A 25,270-nucleotide genomic window follows, 5' to 3' on the forward strand; every position below is an offset into this window, starting at 1 on the left:
TATTTTTGTCCCCCCAATCCCGGTCCCGGCCAAATCCCCCCAGAACCGTCCCGTCCCGTCCCCCTTCGTCCCGTCCCCGTCCCCGTCCCCTTGCCAGCCCCTAGGTCATGGATGGTGCTAGTTGCTAACACATGGTCTAAAAGAGGTATTAGCATGTATTGGTTGTCAAGGACATCTTTCCATAAACTTTAGTCAAATTAGAGACTTAATGATTATCTTGTGGGATTAAGGCCTAGCACCGAGTGGAAATTGAAATGAGATGGAAGTTCCCACCTAGTTGAGTTTGGGCTTCTATGGAGGTTCCCACCTAGTTGGGTTTAAGTTTCCAACATGGAATCTCTCACCTAGAAGAGTACGGATTTCCCAAAGTGTGTCTCATGAGATGGAAGCCTTCACCTAGAGGAGTTTTGGGTTTCTTGTAGCAATCTCATATCCCATAACTACGTGCCCCGTAGGAAAGTTAGCTAGTGGATCCAACTAAGCTAACAACCTGGTTCTACCTTAGGCAAGTGGACCAAGCCTTGATGGTGTGGGTAACACCTTGAGAGATCATGTGATATCTAATATGTTCTCATGTCGGTTAAGGCTATATCCCAATTAAACAAGATTAGTAATGAACTAATATTGTGCTCAATGTAGCATCTCCAAGAGTTCAAACCTGGTGGGCTAAGATTATGCATAATGTAGCATCTCCTAGAGTCCTATAAAAGTAATGGTCTAAGATTGTGGTTGAAGAAGCATCTCCTAGAGATCAAACTTAATTAACTAAGATTATGTTTTAAGAAGGATTTCCTAGAGTTCAAGCTTGATGAACTAAGATGTACTTAATGTAGTATATCCTTGAGTTCGAGGTAATAAGGAACTAAGATAGGCTTAGTGAAGTACCTCATAATGTTCCTAAGTATAAATGGACTTAGACATACTTAAGGTAGTATCTCATAGGGTCCATTTTAATAATGAACCTAGACATGCTAAAAGAAGTATTTCATAGGGTTCAACCTAATAATGAACTTAGATGTGCTTAAGGTAGTACCTTATAGTGTTCTAAGGTCTAAAGAAAGGATCTAGCTTCCAACCCAAAAAGCATTAGAATGAGGACCTAAAGGTGAACTAAGATTATGCTTAATGTAGCATCTCATATAGTTCCGACATGATGAACTAAGATGTACCTAGTATAATAACTCTTAGGGTTCAAAACAATGAGTAACTAAGATAGACTTAGTAACATGTCTCCTAGTGTTCCTATGCTTTCAGAAAAGGGATACTCCCTAATTAAGGAACATGAGTATGATGACCTAATGAAGTACTTAGTATGAGGGGCAGTATGTGATTCCACTCATGCATTGCACAAGTATGACTTAAGGTTGCCTTATGAGTGTTGTCTTACATGAGCTACACTTAGATGTGATTATGTTATAGATACCTTCCAAGATGTAATTTACTAAAGGTGATAGTTCCCTTGTCTACATGAAGTAAGCTAAGAATGAGACCAAAGGAGGGTAATTATGACTAGTATGACTTAAAGGTTATTCTTAGTGTGGAGGTTATTATGGGATGCCTTTTATGCATTACACAAGTGTATTTTGAGGTTACTTAGGAGTATGGTGCCCTTATGGTAGATAAGCTTAAAGACTTGACCGTTCATATAGACTATGATTAAGATGTCCAAAAAGGGATACTTGGCTGGGGTGGTTTTATGGGATGTTATTCATGCTTTTGCACATGTATGCTTTTGAGGTTACTTGAGAATGGTGCTAATATGGTATAGATGACTAAGAGTCAAATTATGCTTATATGATGCTTATATTAGAGACTTTGCTTATTATGATTATGATATTGTCTCTTATGCTTATGGTTTGTGATTCATGAGGTACTTCATATGATTTTGGATTATGTCTTATATTGACTAACCCTTGTCTTATGCTCTTAAGATTATGGTAGCTAACATTTTAGTACATTTTGTACTAACGCATACTTTGCATACATTCTAATCAAATGTAGCGTTTCGAGACTTGAGCGCTATCTTGAAGCTAGGTTTCCTAAGGAGTTAAGGAGTTGAAGATCTTGGTGATTCCTTATAGCTTCGAGAACAACATCCACCATTTCCTTTGTCTTTATTTCATGATTTTGACACTTTTGTATTGGCTGTGTCCTAAGAATTTATTCTAAAAGTTGTATTAGATTGTTTGAGATATAGTATAGAAAGACTTCCGCTTGATTTTATGAAAATGACTTCTATTGTAAAAGTTTTAATTTTCCCATATTTTTATATTAACTATGTTTATAATATGCTAAGGTCTTGTATGAGACCCCTTTGGGGTCAAGTACGCCGAACAACTTTTAGGGTATACCCCTGGGTCATGACAAACTTGGTAATCAGAGCACAAGGTTTAGAATGGTTCTAGGATTGTCTCAAACCACGTCTAGTAGAGTCTTGTTCATTAATGTGAAGCGTGCCACATTTATCAATAGGAGTCTATTGGATGTTTAAGAAATCTCACATCTTCATTCTTTAAGTTATGCCATAGAGTTTGGCTTTAGTATGCCCTTCTTCTAATCCATACCCGTTGTTTTCAGGGTATGGCTAATACAAGGGAAAATTCTAGGAGAGGTGAGGAAGGCAATGAGGAGCAAGAGGTTCCTCCCCAAGGTCCTCAAGTCCCTTTAGCTCCTAATGATGAGGGGGCTATGACAAATGTGGAAATAAGGTCGGCTCTCCAAATATTGACCCAAGCCATGACGGCCCAAGTCAATAAGGATACTAGAACTCATGAAAACCCTAATGTGAGCACCGTCGCTTTAAGGTTGAGAGATTTCACAAGAATGAAACCTCCTATGTTTTTTAGTTCCAAAGTGGGTGAAGATCCTCAAGACTTTGTGGAAGAGGTTTACAAGATAATAGATGCCATGGGGGTGACTTCTATAGAGAAAGCGAAGCTAGCTGCTTACCAATTGAAGGATGTGGCCTAAGTATGGTATACTCAATGGAAGAGAAATATGACGGTAGAGGAGGGTCCCATAGATTAGGAGGTGTTCAATTAACCATTTCTTTCGTTTCTCTGAGAGATGAGGGAAGTCAAGGTAGAAGAATTTATCAACCTTCGTCAAGGAGGTATGAGTGTGCAAGAATATTCTCTAAAATTAACTAAGTTCTCCAAGTATGCTCCGTCTTTGGTGTCTAATCCGATGGATGAGATGAGTTGGTTTGTGACAAATTTGTCTGACTTGATTGAAGTAGAATGTTGTGCGACAATGCTCCGTGATAATATGGATATCTCACGTCTATTGGTGTATGATCAACAAGTTGAGGAGACAAAACTTAGGAAGAAGAATAGGGAAATGAAGAGATGTAGGACTGATGATGGGGATATCTCCAATGCTAGATCCGATAAATATGATCAACCTAGGACCTTACAAAAACTTTCCAACCAAGAGAGGGTGTCTAAACCTAAGCCCCAAAGTGGCAGTAATAGTGAATCTGTGTTGCTTTAGCCTACTTCCTCCAAGTGTGGAAGAAAGCATTATCGCGAGTGTATAGCCGGAAAAAAGGGGTGCTATGGTTGTGGTAATGAGGATCACAAGAATAGAGATTGTCCAATCCTTAGGGCTGAAGGGAGGGAGGCCAAGCAAGCTTCTTTTAGGGGCCAAATCCCAATGCTCCCAATTAAGCATAGGTTCTAAGTTCTCCAAACTAGTGGTGATCAAGAGTGACCTTCTTATGTGGCTACCAGTATGTTTTTAATATTTATTTGATTCCGGTATTGTTTGGTCTCTTGTGTCTTGATATGCTAGACTTTGAAGTTGTCTTTAGTATTAATAATGTTTAGAAGAGTCTGGGTAGGCTTATTCCCAAAGGGGAGATAGTGTGCCTATCTAGTAGGGTTATTGTGTGTTTATGTGTTGCCATAATTTCCTTATATACATGTTCATGAAAATGCTTAGGTCTTGTTGAAATGACTTATATGCATTGTTTTCCTCATGTTGTAGTGCATTTTAGTAGATTTCCATATAGACTTCATGAGATGAAGTATGAGCATGCCTTAGTTTTGGGAGTATAAAGATTCCTCCTTGAATAAATACTTTTTAAGAGTAAATTGAATGTAGGCTCCATGAGTGTATATTGAGCATGTTTTAGTTAGGAGATGTTACTTCCTCCTTGAGAATGAGTAAATAAAATAATTTCATGCATTTTGGGTTGGTAGATGTAGTTCCCACTCCCTTGTGTTGCATTCAATATGTTTAGTTTGGAATTGAAGTTTTCTTCCTTGGTTATAAGCATTTAGATTTATTTTATGAATGATGGGCTGCCAATCTAGACTTGTAACTTTAAGAAGTGTTTAGAATCGTCATTCGAGGATGAATGATCCCAAGGGGGGAAAAATGTAATACCCTAAAAATTAGTAAGTTGAACTAGAGAGTTCTGGAGGTTTTCGTACTTGTTTTATAGTGTGGTATGAGGATTAAAAGTTATAAAAATTATTCCGTAACTTAGTATGGAGGTCTAAAGGTTAGGGCGTCAAGGCACGACCCTCCCAAGGGGTCATTGACGAGACTCTTAAAATAGCCCAAAAGTAGTCAAAAAATTGTATCACCTACGGATGGGCACCAACGAGCAGTGGGTGGACCCATGCCCCGTAGATGGGGGTCGTGGGTTAAGGCTGGACCTCCCCAGATCCTCCACAAGTCCTGAACCAACCACGACTTGCCAGTATGCCTCGTAGACCCACCCACGGTCCGTGGGTGGGGGTTTCATAGGTCAAGACAGTTTTTAAGTTTTAGTTTTAAGTAGGGGGTTTGGGAAATAATTAAGTAATTAATTAGGGGTTAGGGGAGGTCGGTTAGTTAGTTAGTTATTTAACCACCTATATAATCTTAATAAGCCCTTAAACTAAGTTAATAACCCATTCATTAAAGAACCCCAAAATTCTCTCAAATAATTCTCTCTCTAGAAGTGGTGAAGAAGAAAAAGAATAAGAGAAGGAATAGGGGAAGATTTCATCCAGTGTTTCAAACTGGTTTTAGGGATACAAATTTAGGTATGTTAGCTTAATCATCTACGGGTTCTTTCACCAATAGAGCCCCCTAGGTTTTCGCCCAATTATGAAGTCAAAAACCTAATTCTAGTTAGGGTTCTTCTTACATTGTGGGTAGGGTTTAGGTACGATTCCAATCTAGTGGATGATACCTAATTATGATTGTATTAACATTGAATTATGATTATATGATGAATTTATGTAATTTCTATAGTAAACCCTACTCTGAATTGATGAATGTGATAGTTGTGGGTTTATGCCATTAGAGGTTAAATTGAAGGTTCATGGGTAATCTTCTTAAATCAATGTCATGTGTAGTAATTGTTCAAGATTAGGAATACCTAGACATGAATTTAACTAGACCTCATTGAATATGATTCATATTGACCTGTAAAGTTGGAATTGGACCTTTAGGATGAATTGTGGCTAGCACCTAGTAATGAAGAATGTGATTGAATACCTTGTAATCTAAGCTCATAATATGTTTCTATCCGGAAGAGTAATTGAGAATGAAAACTCATAGTTGTGAATGTTTATCACCAGGGCTTTAGAGTGAAGCTAATATGATTAACTATAGATGCTAAGGCTTTGAGAGTAAAAATCTACATGTAAATACAAGGCCAATGAATAGAATTGTGATGAAAGATCTTTACCTACTTAATTCACCTTATGAATAATAGACGGTAGGAAGTGATAGAATCAGCTAAGTCATGATGATATCTTTGTCTATTGGAGAATTCGAAACATTATGTTAGGCATGAAGATGAACTTAACATTATAGACTCCTCACATAGTAATGGTTCTAGGGTTGAATGGCTTCTCTTACCTAATTGAACCTAAGGGTATAGAGCATTTATACCTAGGTCATGGATGGTGATAGTTGTTCATACATGGTCTAAAAGAGGTATTAGCATGGATTGGTTGTCAAGGATATCTTTCCATAAACTTGTGTCAAAGTAAAGACTTAATGATTATCTTGTGGGAATAAGGCCTAGGACCGAGTGAATATTGAAATGAGATGGAAGTTCCCACCTAGTTGAGTTCGGGCTTCTATGGAGGTTCCCATTGGGTTTCCAACATGGGATCTATCACCTAGAAGAGTCCGGATTTCCTAAAGCGTGTCTCATGAGATGGAAGCCTTCACCTAGAGGACTTTTAGGTTTCTAGTAGCAATCTCCGTATCCCATAACTACATGCCCCGTAGGAATGTTAGCTAGTGGATCCAACTAAGCTAACAACCCGGTTCTACATTAGGCAAGTGGACCAACCCTTGATGGTGTGGGTAACACCTTGAGAGATGACGTGATAACTAATATGTTCTCATGTCGGTTAAGGTTATATCCCAATTAGACAATATTAGTAATGAGCTAAGATTGTTCTCAATGTAGCATCTCCAAGAGTTCAAACCTCATGGGCTAAGATTATGCATAATGCACAATCTCCTAGAATCCAATACAACTAATGGTCTAACATTGTGCTTGAAGGAGCATATCTTAGATATCAAACTTAATGAACTAAGAATATGCTTTAAGTAGCATTTCATAGAGTTCAAGCTTGATGAATTAAGTTGTATGTAATGTAGTATATCCTAGGGTTCGAGGTAATAAGGAACTAAGATAGGCTTAGTGAAGTAACTCGTAGTGTTCCTAAGTATAAATGGACTTAGACATACTTAAGGTAGTATCTCATATGGTCCATGTTAATAATGATCCTAGACATGCTAAAAGAAGTATCTCATATGGTTCAACCTAATAATGAACTTAGATGTGCTTAAGGTAGTACTTGATAGTGTTCTAAGGTCTAAAGATAGGAACTAGGTTTCAACCCAAGAAGCATTAGAATGAGGACCTAAAGGTGAACTAAGATTATGCCTAATGTAGCATCTCCTAGAGTTCCAACATGATGAACAAAGATGTACCTAGAATAGTATCTCTTAGGGTTCAAAACAATGAGTAACTAAGATATACTTAGTAAAATGTCTCTTAGTGTTCCTATGCTTTCAAAAAGGGGCTAGTCCCTAATTAAGGAACATGTGTATGATGACCTAAAGAAGTTCTTAGAATGAGGGGTAGTATGGGATGCCACTCATGCATTGCACAAGTATGACGTAGGGTTTCCTTATGACTATAGTCTTACAAGAGTTATGCTTAGATGGGATTGTGCTATAGATGCCTTCCAAGATGTGATTGACTAAAGGTGATAGTTCCCTTGTCTACATGAAGTAAGCTAAGAATGAGACCAAAGGAGGGTAAATATGACTAGGATAACTTAAAGGTTATGCTTAGTGTTGAGGGTATTATGGGATGCCTTTCATACATTGCACAAGTGTGCTTTGAGGTTACTTATGAGTATGGTGCCCTTATGGTAGAATAGCTTAAAGACTAGACCATGTATATAGACTATGATTAAAATGACTAAAAAGGGATACTTGGCTTGGGTGGTATTATGGGATGCTATTCATGCTTTGCATCTTGAAAATTTCACCCATGAAGGTTGTAATGAGGTTTGGAAAGAAAGAGAAGCTTACTCCCCGTTAACCAAAGCAATTATCTATACCCATCAAGAATATTCCTAGATAACTCTTGCCACACTTCTGGCATGCGGGAGCCAAAGATCCATTTCCATCACCATTTCCTTCTTTAGGTGTAGGGTTAGACACCGTGTCTTTTTTGAACTTAGGAATAGGAGCTCTAGAGAAACCTTGACCGGAAAACCTTTGTCGGAACCTAGAACAACCATGTCCATCGGACCTTGAATGTGAAAAGTCACCATCACCGATCCTTACCCTCTTTGCCTCCCTAGACTTTTCCTTAAATTTCTCCTCTTCGATTTGTTGAGCATGAATCATTAGACGAGAAATGGTTATTTCATTTATAAGCATGGAGGTACGACATTCCTTAACTACCATCTCAGACACTCTCGAAACAAACATTCTCATCCTTGCCCCTAGGATCGATAACCATAGTAAGAGCATAGCTAGACAATTGCGTGAATTCAAGACATACGCCTTCACACTCATATTTCCATGACAAAATTTAATGAACTCAAGAAAATTTTCCTCCCTCATCTAAAGAGGAAAGAGCATGTCAAAGAAAGCAACCTTAAACTTTTCCCAATCAAGAGGACCCGCATCAACCACTCTATATCCGTTCCATTGGTTGAACCAAACTTGAACAACACCCTTAAGTTGGTAAGTGGCTAATTCCTCCTTTCCACAAGCGTCACTCCCATGATCATCAATGATATACCGTGAGTTTACGGTATATTTGATATATCTCACTTAAGAGTTGTGCGTGTAGGCCATTTTGTATTGAAAATAATGTTTTGTGTGTTATGTTTGCAGGAAAAAGGTCTTGACGCGGTTGAGTGAGATGACAACTCAAATTCTGCAGAAGTGGCCACCCACGGAGTGACTTATGGATGTGACGGTCTATAGATGGGTAGGCGTAGATAGGAGCATCATGGAAGTCTGACCAAGTGTAGAACTACAAAGCTATCCACGGACCGTAGGTCGACCTACAGGCCATCCTGCACATTCGACCTACAGGTCGACCTAAGTGTGGATCCACATAAGAGGACCCACGGACTGTAGGTTCACTTACGGTCTGTCATGCATATCGGTCATTGATGAACTAGGAGTTGAAGGTTTCGTCCTCTGCTGAAAAGTTCTAAGTGTTGGCCAATGGAGGGGACCTACGAACTGTAGGTCGACCCATGGTCTGTAGGTCGAGTTGTCGATCAAAGCCGCGTCTCAGAAGTTTTTTTCCTTATTTTGTTTCCTTTTTGTTTAGGACATGTTTTTCTATAAATAGGGTATGTAAACCTTGTTTTTGGGGCTTAGACATTATTGTTTACTTTTAGTTCTTGATATTTTCTTAGGAATTAGCATGCAAACTTTGGCTATTTGATTTCCGGATTTCATTTTATAAGATTTTTGCTTTGAAATTCAGTTCGAGATATCGAGTTTCTTCAACTCTAAACGTAAGTTCAATAATTCTTATTATCAAAACTTGAATTGTGTTCTTTCAAGAATGAGTAGCTAAATCCACAACTAGGGTTGTGGGAACTATGAGCAATTAACAATGTATGAATAATAACTAAGTAATTCTTGAATAATGTTAATGCATGCATTGGTATTTCTTCGCTTAGAAGTCTTTTTAACGAGTGCACGTGTTAGAACTCGCCTTGTTGCTACTTGCCAGACCAATGAGGTATTTAATAAGAAAAGAATTATCAATAGAGATTTGGAGTTATACTATCTAATAGTCTAATATCAATTAGTGCGAGGGTGAAACTAAGCCATACATTGATGTGATGTCTAATCTGAGGAAAAGGTTAGTGTTAGTAAATTATACACACGTAGTCGGACCAAGGTTCGGAGTGAAATTCCCTACTTGGAGGACTAATCATTTAGGGATACCTATCTTACCAACTTTGAATGTAAAACACTAGGAACAAATTACTATTATTAGGATCACCACGTTATGAACTTATGGGAACATATACACCCTACTTTCTTTCTCATATTGATAACTTAAAGTTTGAATCTTGCTCACTTGTTACTTAAACAACAATATTTGTTTCACAAATCCCCCCCCCCTTTATTTACTTGTCTTGGAAATAAGTTGACTAAACGAATATAATAGCAAGATAAGTTTAAATCTGAACCATATTCCTCGTGGGATCGACCTCAACCTACAAGTTGGGTTCTTTATTTGACAACGATCGCAAATACCTCTTTAGGGAGGTGTAATTTGAGTGTATCAAATTTTAGCGCCACTGTCGGGGAATAAGGCTTTTATATTAAGCTTAACTACATTATTGAAATTTACTCAATTATTTCCTAATTTTACGTTTTATTTTGTTTTTGTTTTCTTCGGGTTTCTACTCTAGTGTATCCCAAGTACACAGAGTCAAGGCGAACCATTGACCCCATATGATCCAGGGTTGAGCAAAACTTTGAGAAAGATGAATAATAAAGGGGTACAAAATAATCCAATCATAGAGGATCTTGCAGAAGTTGTTGGTAATGAAAATGCTCAGGTTCTGGCGGTAATTTAGTCGGAGATGCATTAAGGGTGCAGAATCCACCAAAACCAAGACTGCGTGGTAATTACACGGTCAACTTCAATATCATTGAATTTGTAGGAGCCATTGTTCTCCCTCCTCTACCAGTAGGACATACATTTGTGGTGACCTGCAGTCTGATGCAGATGATTACAATAAGGGGGTTTTTTTTCTGGTATGGCTTCAGAAGATTCGCATGGGCACATAGCCAAGTTGAAGAGTGTCTGCAAGAGTTGTGTGGGACGACTGGAGTTGGACATGAATGTCATAGGGTTGCGATTCTTCCCTATATCATTGACCAGAGATGTTGCGATATGGTTTTCTGAGCTTTCGTATAACTCGATTCATACAGGGGACTAATTACACAAAGTGTTCATGGCAAAGTATTTTCTATTGTCCAAGAAGCTGAATCACAAGGACAAACTGAACAAGTTTGTAGCACTACCTGGAGAGTCTGTGAGCAGTTCGTGGAACAGGTTCACTGCATTCATAAGAAGTGTTCCAAATCACTGCATTGATGATGAATCATATTAGAAGTATTTCTACAGAGGTCGGGATGACAATAGGAAGGATGTGCTTGATATTATTGTTGGAGGATCATATGGTGAGTGCACTTTTGAGAAGATCGCTGAGAAACTGGAGAAGATATCCCGAAATAATAAAGCAGGGAGTACTAGGAAGTTAGACACTGGAAGAAGCACATTTGGAGTTCAAGTTGTGCCTAGTCAATTTGTTGATGACATTCGTGAGGAGATGGCTCAGATGAGGAAAGAACTTGGGTTGGTGTTGAAGCATGTGACCGAAGGTGCAGAAAAGGTAAATGCAGTAAACTACTTGACTAGAAATCCATCACCACCAATTGAGGAGGATGCTTACTTGGTGAATGATCATATGGGGGTTTTTCGAGCCAACACCCAAGGTTCCAATTTGGATAATTGGTGTCAAGGTCAAGGAAACCAAGGTCGAAACTATGGTAACTACAATCGAGAGGGTAACTATGTCTGGGATGGGAACTACAATCGCAACAACAACTACAACCGAAACAACCATGGCAACAAAAACAAGAGAGTTGTGCATTATGTTCCACTTTCAAATCGGTAATTTGGCAATAAGGAAGTTGGAGGGTAGTATAGCACGCATTGAGGATATGAAGCAGAAGATGATGAAAAGGTTTGATGTGACTAATGAGAATGTGAAAGAGATGCAAAATGACTTGTCTAGAATCGATCAAAAAGTTGATGCCCATGCAGTGTCGATCAAGTAACTTGAGCAGCAGATGAATCAGTTGTCCACTACAGTAAACCCACGTCAGCCTGGCACACTTCCTAGCAACACCATCCATAATCTGAAAAATGATGGGCATTGTATGGCAGTCACTACTCGAGGAGGTAACAGACCATTGAGCCCCCTATGCCGTCTGAGGTTGAAATTGTGGTCGAAAAAGATGATGATGAGATCGAGGTTATTGGAGAGTCTAACAATGCTACAGAGAAGGAAGCGGAGGTGACCTAAAAAGTTGTTCCCATGCCTAGACCTCCACCACCATTCCCATAGAGATTGATGAAGAAGATTGAAGAAGGAAAGTATCGCAGGTTCATTACTATGTTGAAACAACTTTCCATCAATATTTCCTTGATAGAGGCTTTGGAGCAAATGCCTGGGTATGCAAAGTTTATGAAGGATTTGGTGACCAAAAAAAGGGTCGTCAGTTATGAGAATGATGAGAGGTTGAAACATTGCAGTGCTATTGCTACTAGGTCACTTGTGCAGAAGAAAGAGGATCCTGGTACTTTCACTATTCCTTGTACCATTGTGTTGTTGCATTTTGCGAAGGCGTTGTGTTATTTGGGTGCTAGCATCAATTTGATGCCATTGTTTATCTACAAGCAGTTGGGTTTAGAGGCTCCAAAACCAACTACGATGCAATTACTCATGGTCGATAGAACTGTGAAGAAGCCCATTGGTGTTCTCCAAGATGTACTTGTGAAGGTGGAGTCGTTTATTTTTCTAGTGGATTTTGTGATACTTTATTGTAAGATTGATTTTGAGGTTCCAATCATCCTAGAGAGACCATTCCATGCTACTGGGCATGCATTGGTTGATATGCAGAGAGGGCAGTTGAAGTTCTGATTGAATAATGAAGAAGTAACTTTCAACATATGTAAGTCTATGAAGCAGGAAAGCGATCTCAAGTAAGTATCTGTGGTAAATCATGTTGTGGAGCAAGGTTCTGATGTGTCTATTGAAGAGAGGATGGGTGTTGATGCACTGGCGGCGATATTGATGCATTTTGAGAGTGATTGTATTGAAGACTATGATGAATTAGTTGTCGTACTTTATAGGTTCGAATTTCGTTCCAAACCAAAAAAAATGGAGCTAGATATGAAGAATCGTGACTTTCCACCCGCAAAATCGTGTGTTGAAGAGGCTCTAAAATTGGAGCTCAAGGCTCTACTATTGCATTTGAGGTATGTATTCTTGGCGAGAGATGGTACTTTACCAGTCATCATTTTGTCCGATTTGAGTAAGGTACAAGTTGAGGCATTGGTTTCGGTGTTGAAGATTCAAGAGGGCAATTGGATGGACTATTGCGGACATTATTGAGATTCCTCCTGGCGTTTGTTCTCATAAATCCCAACTCATGTCGGACCAAAAGCCTAGTATCGAGCACCAAAGAAGACTAAATCCTCCTATGCAAGAGGTAGTGAGAAGGGAAATCATCAAACGGTTGGATGCTGGAGTCATATATCCCATTGCAGATAGCAGTTGAGTTTGTCCAGTTCAGTGTGTTCCAAAGAAAGGGGGGACTATTGTGGTTCCTAATGCGAAAAATGAGCTTGTTTCGATGCGGCCAGTGACTGGATGGAGAGTATGCATGGACTACTAGAAATTGAATACTTTGATAGAAAATAATCACTTCCCTATGTCGTTCATGGATGAGATGCTAGATCGCCTTGCTGGTAAGGGTTGGTATTGCTTTCTTGATAGGTATTCGGGTTACAATCAGATCTCCATAGCTCTGTAAGACCAAGAGAAAACCACATTCATTGCCCTTATGGGACTTTTGCCTTCAAACGGATGCTATTTGGGTTGTGTAATGCTCCAGCGACCTTCCAGTGTTGCATGATGTCGATATTTTCAAATATGGTGAAGGACACTATTAAGGTATATATGGATGATTTCTCTGTGGTAGGTGACTCGTTTGATGGTTGTCTGATGCATTTGGTCAAAGGTGAAACGCTGTGAAAAGTGCAATCTTGTGCTCAATTGGGAAAACTGCAACTTCTTCGTGAAAGAGGGGATGGTTCTGGGTCATTGTATTTCTGAGAATGGTATTGAGGTTGACAGAGCTAAAGTGGAGGTATTAAAAAGCTTCCACCACCTATCTCTATTAAAGGTGTTAGAAGCTTTATTGGGCATGCATGTTTTTATAGGAGGTTTATCAAGGATTTCTCCAAAATTGCACACCCATTGTGTAAATTGCTCGAAAATTAGTGTAAGTTTGATTTTGATGATGCTTTTCTGTGAGCATTTGGAGAGTTGAATGAAAGCTAGTTTCAAAAGCTATCATTATTTCACCAGATTTGGGGCAACCTTTTGAAGTGGTATGTGATGCGAGTAGACTGGCACTTGGTGTGGTATTGGGACAGAGGCAAGAAAAGATTTTTCATCCTATTTACTATGCAAGCAAAGCTCTGAATGTGGCTCAAAAGAACTATATGGTGACTGAACCAGAATTCCTTGTTGTGGTTTTCGTTTTTGAAAAATTTCGATCCTACTTGCTTGGTACTAAGGTCATAGTGCATACTGACCATTTTGTATTGAGGTATCTGATGGCTAAAAAGGATGCAAAGCCAAGGTTGATTATATGGATATTTTTGCTGCAAGAGTTCAATTTTGAGGTGAAAGAAAGGAGACAGAGAATCAGATTGCCGACCATTTTTCTAGATTGGAAGGGGAAGCTATGCTCAAGCTTGGAGATGGGGCTGAAATTAATGATGCTATCTAGACGAACATGTATTGGCTGCATCTTTTGATCTTATTCGTTGGTTCGTGGATTTTGCTAACTACTTGACAAGTGATCTGGTTCCATTAGATTTGTAATTTCACCAAAGGACAAAGTTTATGCATGATGTGAAGAAGTTCTTTTGGGATGAGCCTTATTTGCTTCGTATTTTTGCTGATAAGAATATTCGTCGTTGTGTGCCCGAGGTTGAGATGATGAGTATAATAGAGATGTGTCATTCATCGCCTGTTGTTGGGTATCATAGTGGCATTCAGACCGCACATAAAATCTTGCATTGTGGGTATTACTGGCCTACCATCCACCAAGATGCTCATGATTTTGCAAAGTTTTGTGATCGTTGCCAAAGAGAAAGAGGAATTTCAAGGAGGCATGAACTACCTATGAATCTGATATTGGTAATTGAGTTGTTTGATGTTTGGTTGACATTATGGGTCCGTTTGTGAGTTCACATAGGATGAAGTATATTCTTGTTGTGGTTGATTATGTGTCGAAATGGGTGGAAGCAATTACACTTTCAAACAATGAAGGGAAAAGTGTCACCACATTCCTGAAAAAGAGTATCTTCTCCAGATGTGGTACACCTAGGGCGATTATCAGTGATGGAGGTTCCCACTTTTGTAATAAGTTGTTCAAGGCGTTGCTAGATAAATATGGAGTCCACCACAATGTAGTCACTCCTTACCATCCGCAGTCTAGTGGAGCAACTTGAACTGTCAAACAAAGAGATAAACCAAATCCTTGCAAAGACTTTGAATGCCAATAGAATTGATTGGTCAATGAGGATTGATGATGCTCTATGGGCCTATCGCACCGCATTTAAGACTCCCAAAGGTGTCCCCCTACCAACTTGTATATGGAAAGTTGTGCGATTTTCGGGTTGAGCTAGAGCACAAGGCTATGTGGGCGCTAAATAAGTTGAATTTGGATTGGGGCGCTGTAGCGAGTCAAAGAGTGAATGACATGAATGAGCTTGACGAGTTTCGCCTAAAAGCATATGAAAGTTCAGCCTTGTACAAGGAGACGATGAAGAAGTATCACGATCAAAAGATAGAAAAGCGTGAATTTATTATGGATGATCTGGTGCTTCTATTCAACTTAAGGTTGCGATTGTTTCCTGGCAACCTCAAGTCCAAGTGGACTAAGCTATTCCGAGTCACTCAAGTGTTTCCACATGGAGCGGTCGAGCTCGAGAACAAGGAGGGAATAAGGTTTAAGGTGAACAGGCAAAGGATCAAAGTCTACATGGGGAAATTGGAGAGTGTGAAAGAGGTGATAAAGGCCTATTATCTTGATGAAGTCTGAGTAATCAAGGGGCCTGCATCGTGCCGCGACGTTGAATCAAGTGTTGCTTGGGAGGCAACCCAACATGTACAATCTAGCCAACTATAGGTTTTTCTTTTAGATTTACGAGTTTTCTTTATTTATTTTAATTTTTGTAACTCTTTGGATAGGTGTTTTATTTTTGTATTAGTGTTGGCTAGATATAGAATAGGGTCCGTGTCTAAAAAGTGTCCACAAATTGTAAAAAGAAAGTCCTAATGGCTGATACGTGTGCAGGGGCGAAAGGAAGAATCTGCAGAAAAACAGGTGTGTAGTGTTCTACGGAATCCATCGACGGTCTGTGGTTTCATCCACGAACCGTGAATGGCATCCATAGACCCCAAGTAAGTATTCTGAAATTTCTAAGTGTCAGAGTGACCTAGGTACCAGACTCCACGGACTGTGAATGGCATTCGTAGACCCTAGATAAGTATTCTGAAATTTCTATGTGTCAGAGTGACCAAGGGACCAGATTGTTACGACCCAGGGGTACACCCTAGATCTAACATGGCGCACTTGACCCCAAAGGGGTTTCATACAAGACCTTAGCATATCATAACATAAAATAATAGAAAAGTACGGAAAAATATAAAAACTTTTATCCATACAATCAAAGTCTTTTTTATAAAAGCAAGAGGAAGTCTTTACTATACTTTTTGTCTCAACCCATCTAATACAACTTTAGAATAAACCTCTTGGGACACAACCCATACCATAGTCTCAACATGAAAATAAAAGATATAAAGGAACTAGTGAGTTTTGTCGTCGAAGCTATGAGGACTCACCAAGATCTTCAACTCCTTTGTTCCTTAAAAACCTATCCAAGAATAGAACTCAATCTCCAAACACTACATTTGATGAGAATGTAGGCAAAGTATGAGTTAGTACAAATTGTACTAAATATGTTAGCTAGCATAATCATAAGACCATAAGACAAGGGTTAGTCAATGTAAGACATAATCCATAATCCACAATCATATGAAATACGTCATGAAACATAAACTATAAGCATAATAGACAATATAAAAATAATAAGCAAAGTCTTCAACATAAAAGCAATATTCCACTCTTAGCCATCTATACCATAATAAAACTACTCTCAAGTAACCTAAAAGCATACTTGTGCAATGTATGAATAGCATCCCATTAGACCACCCAAGCTAAGTATCCCTTTTTGGTTGTCTTAAGCATAGTTTATATACATGGTCAAGTCTTTAAGCTTTTCTACCATAATGGCACCATACTCCTAAGTAACCTCAAAGCACACTTATAACATGCATGAAAGGCATCCCATACTACCCTTCACACTAAGCATAACCTTGAAGTCATCATAGTCATACTTACCCTCTTTTGGTCTCATTATTAGCTTACTTCATATAAACAAGGGAACTATCACCTTTAGTCAATCATAGGTAACTATAGAAACAACCCAAGATAAGTCTATACTATATAAGAGAACACTTCATAAGTAGCTTCAAGTCAAACTTGTGCAATGTATGAATAGCATCCCATACTACTATTCACACTAAGTACCGAGTTAGGCTATTATACATACTCACTAGTTGGGGACTAGCCCCTCCATTCAATTTGCCATTAGTCATTTTAGGTACTTCTCTATTTAGAACAAGGCAAGTCACAACACATCAATGAATTTTATTTCTCAATTCAAGGCTACCAAGGAATGACACCCTAATAGGCTAAACCATGATATCATCTTGCTAACATAACTTTATTAAGCTAAAACAACTACCTTGGAAGGAAAACTAGCATGCAAGTCCAAGCTATTCTAGGAAGGGTACAAGTGTTCCATCCTAGCTACCATAAAATAATCCTAGTCCAACTAAGTCATGCAACCCTTACAAGCACACTATGATGCTAATGCAAGCTACTCTTAGGAGAGTATGTGTCCTCAATCCTAAGCTATCCTTAGGAGAGTATGATTTCTCAATCCTTAGCTACCCTTAGAAGAGTATGATTCCTCAATCCTAAGCTACCCTTAGAAGAGTATGATTCCTCAATCCTAAGCTACCATGAAATGGTCTTGGCCAAACCAAGTCATGCTATCATGAAGGTATCCTAATAATGCTAGTTCAAGCTACCTTTAGAAGAGTATAAATCCTCAATCCTAGGCTACCATGACTACTTCTAACTGAAGCTACCCTTGAAATGCATCTTACAATGCTAAGTCAAGCTACCTTTAGGAGAGTGTAGATCCTCAATCCTAAGCTACCAATCAAGGTCTTGTCTTACCAAGTCAAGCTATACATGAAGGGATCATACATCACAACTTAAAGCTATTCTAGACTAACAAGCTTTGATTCATATTAGGTTATTAAGTCAACCTAGATTCATTCTATGTGAGAGGACATTGCATCTCCTAGCATATTTATGCCTAGGTTCGTAAGTGAGAATAAACTGATTAACGTTTCAAGGACACTTCATCCAATTCTAAGTGTCAACGGTCGTAAATCAGTATAAAACCAACTACAAGATTTGGGGTCGATCCCACATGGAGTAGCTTTCTTTAGAATTTGATATGAAAGTATGACAGTGACCTCTTCAGCTAGACCAAATTTAAGAGTTTAGAAATCGAATTCCAGGTTGCACTTAATAACCCACTTCAACAATAAACATAGAATAATCAAATAACGAGACAACACTTGGGGGATTGTCTAACCAACTATTGAATTTAACTTAATGGGTGAACATAATTACCAACAATGTTAATTTGTTGTTGGTAGAATAGACTATGTGTAAATCAATTTTCTCTCGAACAATTACCTTATTTATGTTGCATTCTCTCGAACTTCAACACTAGCCATAAAACGTCCAGCCCACTTTCTCATCAAATCTACTCTTTCGAACTAGACACAAAGGCAGAATCTTAAGTCTCACTTTCTCAAGTTGAAACTGTAATGAGCCATTACTAAGGATGCAAAATTACTACATTTGCTCTATGCTTCTCTCTCAAGCAAGCAGAAAATTCTAAACTATATTGCATCAAACATGTAATAATAAAGTTAAACCACGATAATAATTCAGACCCACTTCAAATTAACATCAAAGTTCACTAATTGATGACACCTACTTCGTCAAATGCAACAATTTGTCACATTGTCAAACCCCCAAGGTTAGGGTTTTAGCTAATCATGGTAAAAAGATGAAATTCAATACCTACCATGTTTTCTATAGCTGGGCAAATGAAGTTCAGAAGTCAAAATTTAATAATATATTCTCTATTTCAAAACCCAAAATGAAGAATCTTGTCAAAAAATCATTTCCAATCCATAATAACAGTGTTTTTCCTCTCTATATTTTGTTCCTCAGGATTTTTGAATGCTTTATCTCTCATGCAAAAAATCAATTTATACAAAATCTGGTGTGACATTTTGGGGCCACTCGATGAGGAAAGTCGGGCTTCACCGACTGTTGAGTGACTCGCTGATTGCCCTTTCGTCTCGCCCTCCTGCTTCACATCTTCTTCATCCGACCATTGTAATTTTAGGCGAGTCAACTCAGGATCGCCGTTTCATTCCGCGATGCACCTTTCTATTTTTTGTCTCGCCCATCTGAGATTATCCAGGTCTCCATTGGTACGTTCGATGACCTGGTCATCTAACGCCGATGCGATCGTCGTCATGCCAAGGTGATCTGTTGCTCGCCGAAATTATTCCTAATCTAGCCTCAGCATTCTAAAACTTTAGGTGGTAGAGGGGCAATTTGGCGACTCGCTAAGTGACATTGGCGATTATCAGGCTTATTTTTCCCTTCTCTTTTTCGCTCGTGTTGTCTTTATTGTCCATTTATGTCCTAGCTTTCTTCCTCAATCCATATATCTAAAAATCAAGGGTTTTACATCAGTTATTGGCACAAAATAAGCATTTGAGGACACTAAATCATTATAATTAAAACCATGTATGAGTCCAAATTTTGGACTCTTCATATACCTTCAATAATACACAACAAAATCACATCATATTAGGTTTACCCCCAAAGCCCTCACATTGATGACTACAAGCCTTATTCTCAAGCTTTACTTCTTACTATCTTCATTATACCTATATTTCAAGGTATTCTGATCAAATTCTTTATTAGTAGGTGATTCAAGTCATATTTCATCATAAAGGTTCAATTTCAACTTTACTAGTTATGATCCTTCATATTCAATAAAGTCTAGTTCAATTAATAATTATATGTTCCTAACCTTGAACAATTTCTACACATGACATTGATTTTAGAAGATCACCTATGAATTCTCAGTTTCACCTTCCATGGCATAAACCCACACAATATCAAATTCATCAATTAGAGTAGGGTTAACCATAGAAATCACATAAATGCACCATAATATCATAATTACATTCTAATTCAATCATAATTAAGTATTATCAACTAGATTGGAATCATACTTAAACACTACCCACAATGTAGGAGGAAACCCTAGCTAGAATTGGGGGGAAAACCTAGGGGGATCTATGGGTAGAAGAACCCATAGATGAATAAGCTAACATACCTTGTTTCAAAGCCCTAACACAAGCTTGAAACAATGGAGGAAATATGCCCTTCTTATTCTTCTCCTTCTCCTTCTCCTTCTCCTTCTCCTTCTACTTCTTCTTCTTCTTCTTCTTCTAGAGAGAGAATCTCTTGAGAGAACTTGGTGTAAACCACCTAATTAAGGGTCTATTAGGTATATACAGAGGGCTTAATAACTAATTAACCATCCCAACTTAACCCCTAACTAATACGGAATTAACCCCAAAGTCCCCAACTTAAAATAATTCGACCACAAGTAGTCCCTACCCACAAGACCACGACCCATGGACCGTGGGTGGGTCTACGGGGCATGCTGCACATTCGTAGGTGCTGGTATGCAGCCCCTCAAATGTGGCCTTGACCGACGAGTTACCCCCACGAGGCATGGATGGACCTACGCCCCGTAGGTCCCATCTGTAGCTCTCTAAAAAATGGCAAATTTGGGGATTGTTTTGGGGTCCTCCTCAAGGACCCTTTTGGTTAGTCCTTGGGGAGTTGTGCCTTGACGTTCAACCCCTAAAACCTTCATTCTAAGCTTGGGAAGTCATTTGACAATTATATCCTTCACATCAAACTCTAAAACCCTAACACAAGGCTCTAGAACTCTCTAGTTTAGTTCACTAGTTTCCGGGGTGTAACAATATCTCCCCCTTGGGATAATTCGTCCTCAAATGACGGTTATAAGCACTTACTAAGGTAACAACTATAAACTAGCAGCCAATCCCTCTTGCACTACATCTAAATGCACACAACCAGGGAAAACTTCAATTCTAACCTAAACATATTTAATGCAACACAAGGGAGTAGGAAGTTCTTCTACCAACCGAAAATGCATGAAATTCTATATCTACTCATTTTCAAGGAGAAATTAACATTCCTCTAATAAAGCATACTCAACACACACTTATGGAGTCTAAATGCAAATTACTCTCAAAAAGCATTTATTCAAGGAGGAATCTTTCAACTCCAAACTAAGGTGTGCTCATTAACTTATCTCATGAAGTCTATATGCAACTCTACAGAAATGCACTACAACATGAGGCAAAACAATGCATATAAGTCATTTCTAACAAGACCTACGCATTTTCATGAACATACATATTAGGAAATCAGGGCAACACATAATCACACAATAACTCTACTAGATAGGCACACTATTTCCCCCTTGGGAGTAAGCCTACACAAACTTTTCTAAACATCATTCATAGTAAAGACAACTTCAAAGTCCAACATAACAAGTCATAATAGAGAAGAAATCCGGAAATTACTAAAGCAATAAACACATACCAGAAGCAACATGAGGAGATCACTCTTGATCTTGTCTAGATTGGAGAGCATAAAACCTATTCTTCTTTTGAGGCGCTGGATCTATACCACTAGAGGCAACTTGCTTAACCTCTCTTCTTGTAGCCTTTGCCTTTGCACAATCTTTGATCTTGTGGCCACTCTCACTACAACTAAAGCAACCCTTTCTACCGGCCAAACACCTACCCTCAGGCCTCTTACCACACCTAGAACAAGGGGCCATATAGACTTATTACTAATCCCTTATGGCCTAGGGGTAGACACCCTTTCATCCTTATGCTTAGGAGTATTAGAAAAGCCTTGTCTAGAAAATTTTTGTTGATTCCTAGAACGACCATATCCATTGGACCCATCATAAAATGACTTATCATTATCCATCCTAGACCTCTTTTTCTCCTTAGATTTCTCCTCTTCAAGTTTTCTTTCCTCCATTTGTTGAGCATACATCATATGACGTGAGATATCCATATCATCAAGGAGCATTTCCGTACGACATTCTTTTGCTACCACTTTGGACACACCCGTCAAATACCTACTCATTATATCCCTCGAACTTGCTACCGTAGATGGAGCATACTTAGACAATAGAGTAATTTTGAAGGAATACTCGTTAACACTCATACTACCTTTCTTAAGGTTGATGATCTCTTCCACCTTAGCTTCCCTCAATAACAGAGGAAAGAACCTATCTAGAAATGCCTTCTTAAACACCTCCCAATCTATGGGACCTGCTTCTACCGACATACCATCTTTCCATTGTTCATACCATATTTGAGCAATATCCTTCAATTGGTAAGCGGCTAGTTTCGCTTTTTCTACCGAAGTCACACCCATGATAGCTAGCACCTTATAAACCTCCTCTATAAACCCATTAGGATCCTCTTCTATTTTGGAGCAACTAAACTCTGGAGGGTTCATCCTCAAAAACTCTCTCACCCTAGAAGCAAACATCCCCCTTATTGGGTTTGCCAGAGCTACCATCTCCCAATTGATTTGAGCCATCACATTTTGGGCTTGATTACTTAAAGCTTGGGCAAACATTTGGAGAGTCGACCTAATTTCCGCATTAGACATATCCGGGGGATCAATTGGAGCTTGAGGAGGAGCTTGGTGGGGAACTTGGAGAGGAACCTCTTGATCAACATTGCCTTCCTCTTCTCTCCTAGCATTTGCCCTTGTATTAGCCATACCCTGAAAATCAACGAATACGGATTAGAAGAAGGGCCTACTAAAGCCAAACTCTATGGTACGACTTAGAGAATGAAGAAGTGAGATTTCCTAAACATCTAATAGCCTCCTATTCATAAATGTGGCACTCTTCACATTTAGAGAAAAGACTCTACTAGGCGTGGTTTGAGACAATCCTAGAACCATTCTAAACCTTGTGCTCTGATACCAATTTTGTTATGACCTAGGGGTACATCCTAGATGTAACATGGCGTACTTGACCCCAAAAGGGTTTCATACAACCCCTTGGCATATCATAAAATAAGATAATATATAAGTACGGAAAAATTTAAAAACTTTTACCCACACAATCGAAGTATTTTTCATAAAAGCAAGCGGAAGTCTTTACTACACTTTTTGTCTCAAACCATCTAATACAACTTTAGAATAAAACTCTTGGGATGCATCCCATATAATAGTCTGAACATGAAAATAAAAGACATAAAGGAACAAGTGGGTTTGGCCCTCGAAGCTATGAGGACTCACCAAGATCTTCAACTCTTTTGCTTCTTAGAAACCCATCTCCAAGAATAGAACTCAATCCCCTAACCCTACATTTGATGAGAATGTAGGCAAAGTATGCGTTAGTACAAAATGTACTAAATTGTTAGCTAGCATAATCATAAGAGCATAAGACAAGTGTTAGTCAATATAAGATATAATCAATAATCATATGAAATACTTCATGAAACATAAACTATAAGCATAAGAGACAATATCATAATAATAAGCAAAGTCTCCAACATAAGAATCACATAAGAATTATTCAACTCCTAGTCATCTATACCATAATAGAACTACTCTCAAGTAACATAAAAGCACATGTGTGCAATGCATGAATAGCATCCCATATTACCACCCAAGTTAAGTATCCCATTTTGGTCGTCTTAAATATAGTTTATAAACATGGTCAAGAAAAGCTTTTCTACCATAAAGGTACCATACTCCTAGGTAACCTCAAAGAATAATTTTGCAATGCATGAAAGGGATCCCATACTACCCTTCACACTAAGCATAACCTTGAAGTCATCATAGTCTTACTTACCCTCTTTTGGTGTCATTATTAGCTTACTTCATATAAACGAAGGAACTATCACCTTCAGTCAATCATAGGTAACTATAGCAACAACCCAAGGTAAGTCTATACTATATAAGAGAAAACTTCATAAGTAGCTTCAAGTAATACTTGTGAAATGTATGAATATTATCCCATACTACTATTGACATTAAGTACCACTTTAGGCTATGATACATACTCACTAGTTGGGGACTAGCCCCTCCTTTCTATTTGTCATTAGTCCTTTAAGGTACTTCTCTATTTAGTACAAGGCAAGTCAAAACACATGAATGAATTCTATTTCTCAATTCAAAGCTACCAAGGAATAACACCCTAATAGGCTATACCATGCTATCATCTTGCTAACATAACTTTATTAAGCTAAACCAACTACCTTAGAAGTCACACTATCATGCAAGTCCAAGCTATTCTAGGAAGGGTAGAAGTGTTCCATCCTAGCTACCATTAAATATTCCTAGTCCAACTAAGTCATGGAACCCTTAAAAGAACACTATGAAGTTAATGCAAGCTACTCTTAGAAGAGTATATGTCCTCAGTCCTAAGCTACCCTTAGGAGAGTATAATTTATCAATCCTAAGCTACCCTTAGGAGAGTATGATTCCTCAATCCTAAGCTACCATGAAATGGACTTGGCAAAACTAAGTTATGATATCATGAAGGCATCCTAATAATTCTAGTTCAAGCTAACCTTAGCAGAGTATAAATCTTCAATCCTAGGCTACCATGACTACTACTAACTCAAGCTACCCGTGAAATGCATCTTACAATGCTAAGTCAACTTACCCTTAGGAAACTGTAGATCCTCAATTCTAAGCTACCAATCTTGGTCTTTTCTTACGAAGTCAAGCTATACATGAAGGGATCATACATCACAACTTTAATTTATTCTAGACTAATAAGATTTGATTCATTTTAGGTATTAAGTCAACCTAGAATCATTCTATGTGAGAGGACCTTGTGTCTCCTAACATATATATGCCTAGGTGTGTAAGTGAGAATAGACCTTCAACAATACATAACAAAATCACATCATATCAGCTTTACCCCCAAAGACCTAACATTGATGACTACAAGCCTTATTCTCAAGTTTTACTTCTTACTATCTTCACTATACCTATATTTCAAGGTATTCTAATCACATTCTTCCTTAGTAGGTGATTCTAGTCATATTTGATCATAAAGGTTCAATTTCAACTTTACTAGTGATGATCCTTTATACTCAATAAAGTCTAGTTCAATCCATGATTATATGTTCCTAACCTTGAAAAATTTCTACACATGACATTGATTTTAGAAGATCACCTATGAATCCTCAATTTCACCTTTCATGGCATAAACACACATAATATCAAATTCATCAATTAGACTAGGGTTAACCATAGAAATCTCATAAATTAATCATAATATCATAATTACATGCTAAATCAATCATAATTAATTATTATACACTAGATTGGAATCATAATTAAACACTACCCACAATGTACGAAGAAACCCTAGCTAGAATTGGGTTTTTGACTTCACAATTGGGGGAAAACCTAGGGGGTTCTGGGTGGAAGAACCCATTGATGAATAAACTAACATAGCTTGATTCAAATCCCTAACACATGCTTGAAACAATGGAGGAAATTTTCCCCTCTTCCTTGTCTTCTTCTTCTAGAGAGAGAATTTCTTGAGAGA

General features: G+C 38.3%; 1 protein-coding gene across 1 annotated transcript; it reads left to right on the plus strand.

Annotated features, from left to right (window-relative positions):
- Positions 1-11,510: 11,510 nt before the first annotated feature.
- LOC125873776 (uncharacterized) lies at positions 11,511-12,230 on the plus strand. The gene is made up of 2 exons (XM_049554635.1): positions 11,511-11,603; positions 11,742-12,230. Exons 1-2 carry the CDS (start codon positions 11,511-11,513, stop codon positions 12,228-12,230), a joined length of 582 nt encoding a protein of 193 aa, XP_049410592.1.
- Positions 12,231-25,270: the final 13,040 nt, after the last annotated feature.

This window comes from Solanum stenotomum, chromosome 8 (genome assembly GCF_019186545.1).
Source record: "Solanum stenotomum isolate F172 chromosome 8, ASM1918654v1, whole genome shotgun sequence".
NCBI classification, from domain to species: Eukaryota; Viridiplantae; Streptophyta; class Magnoliopsida; order Solanales; family Solanaceae; genus Solanum; species Solanum stenotomum.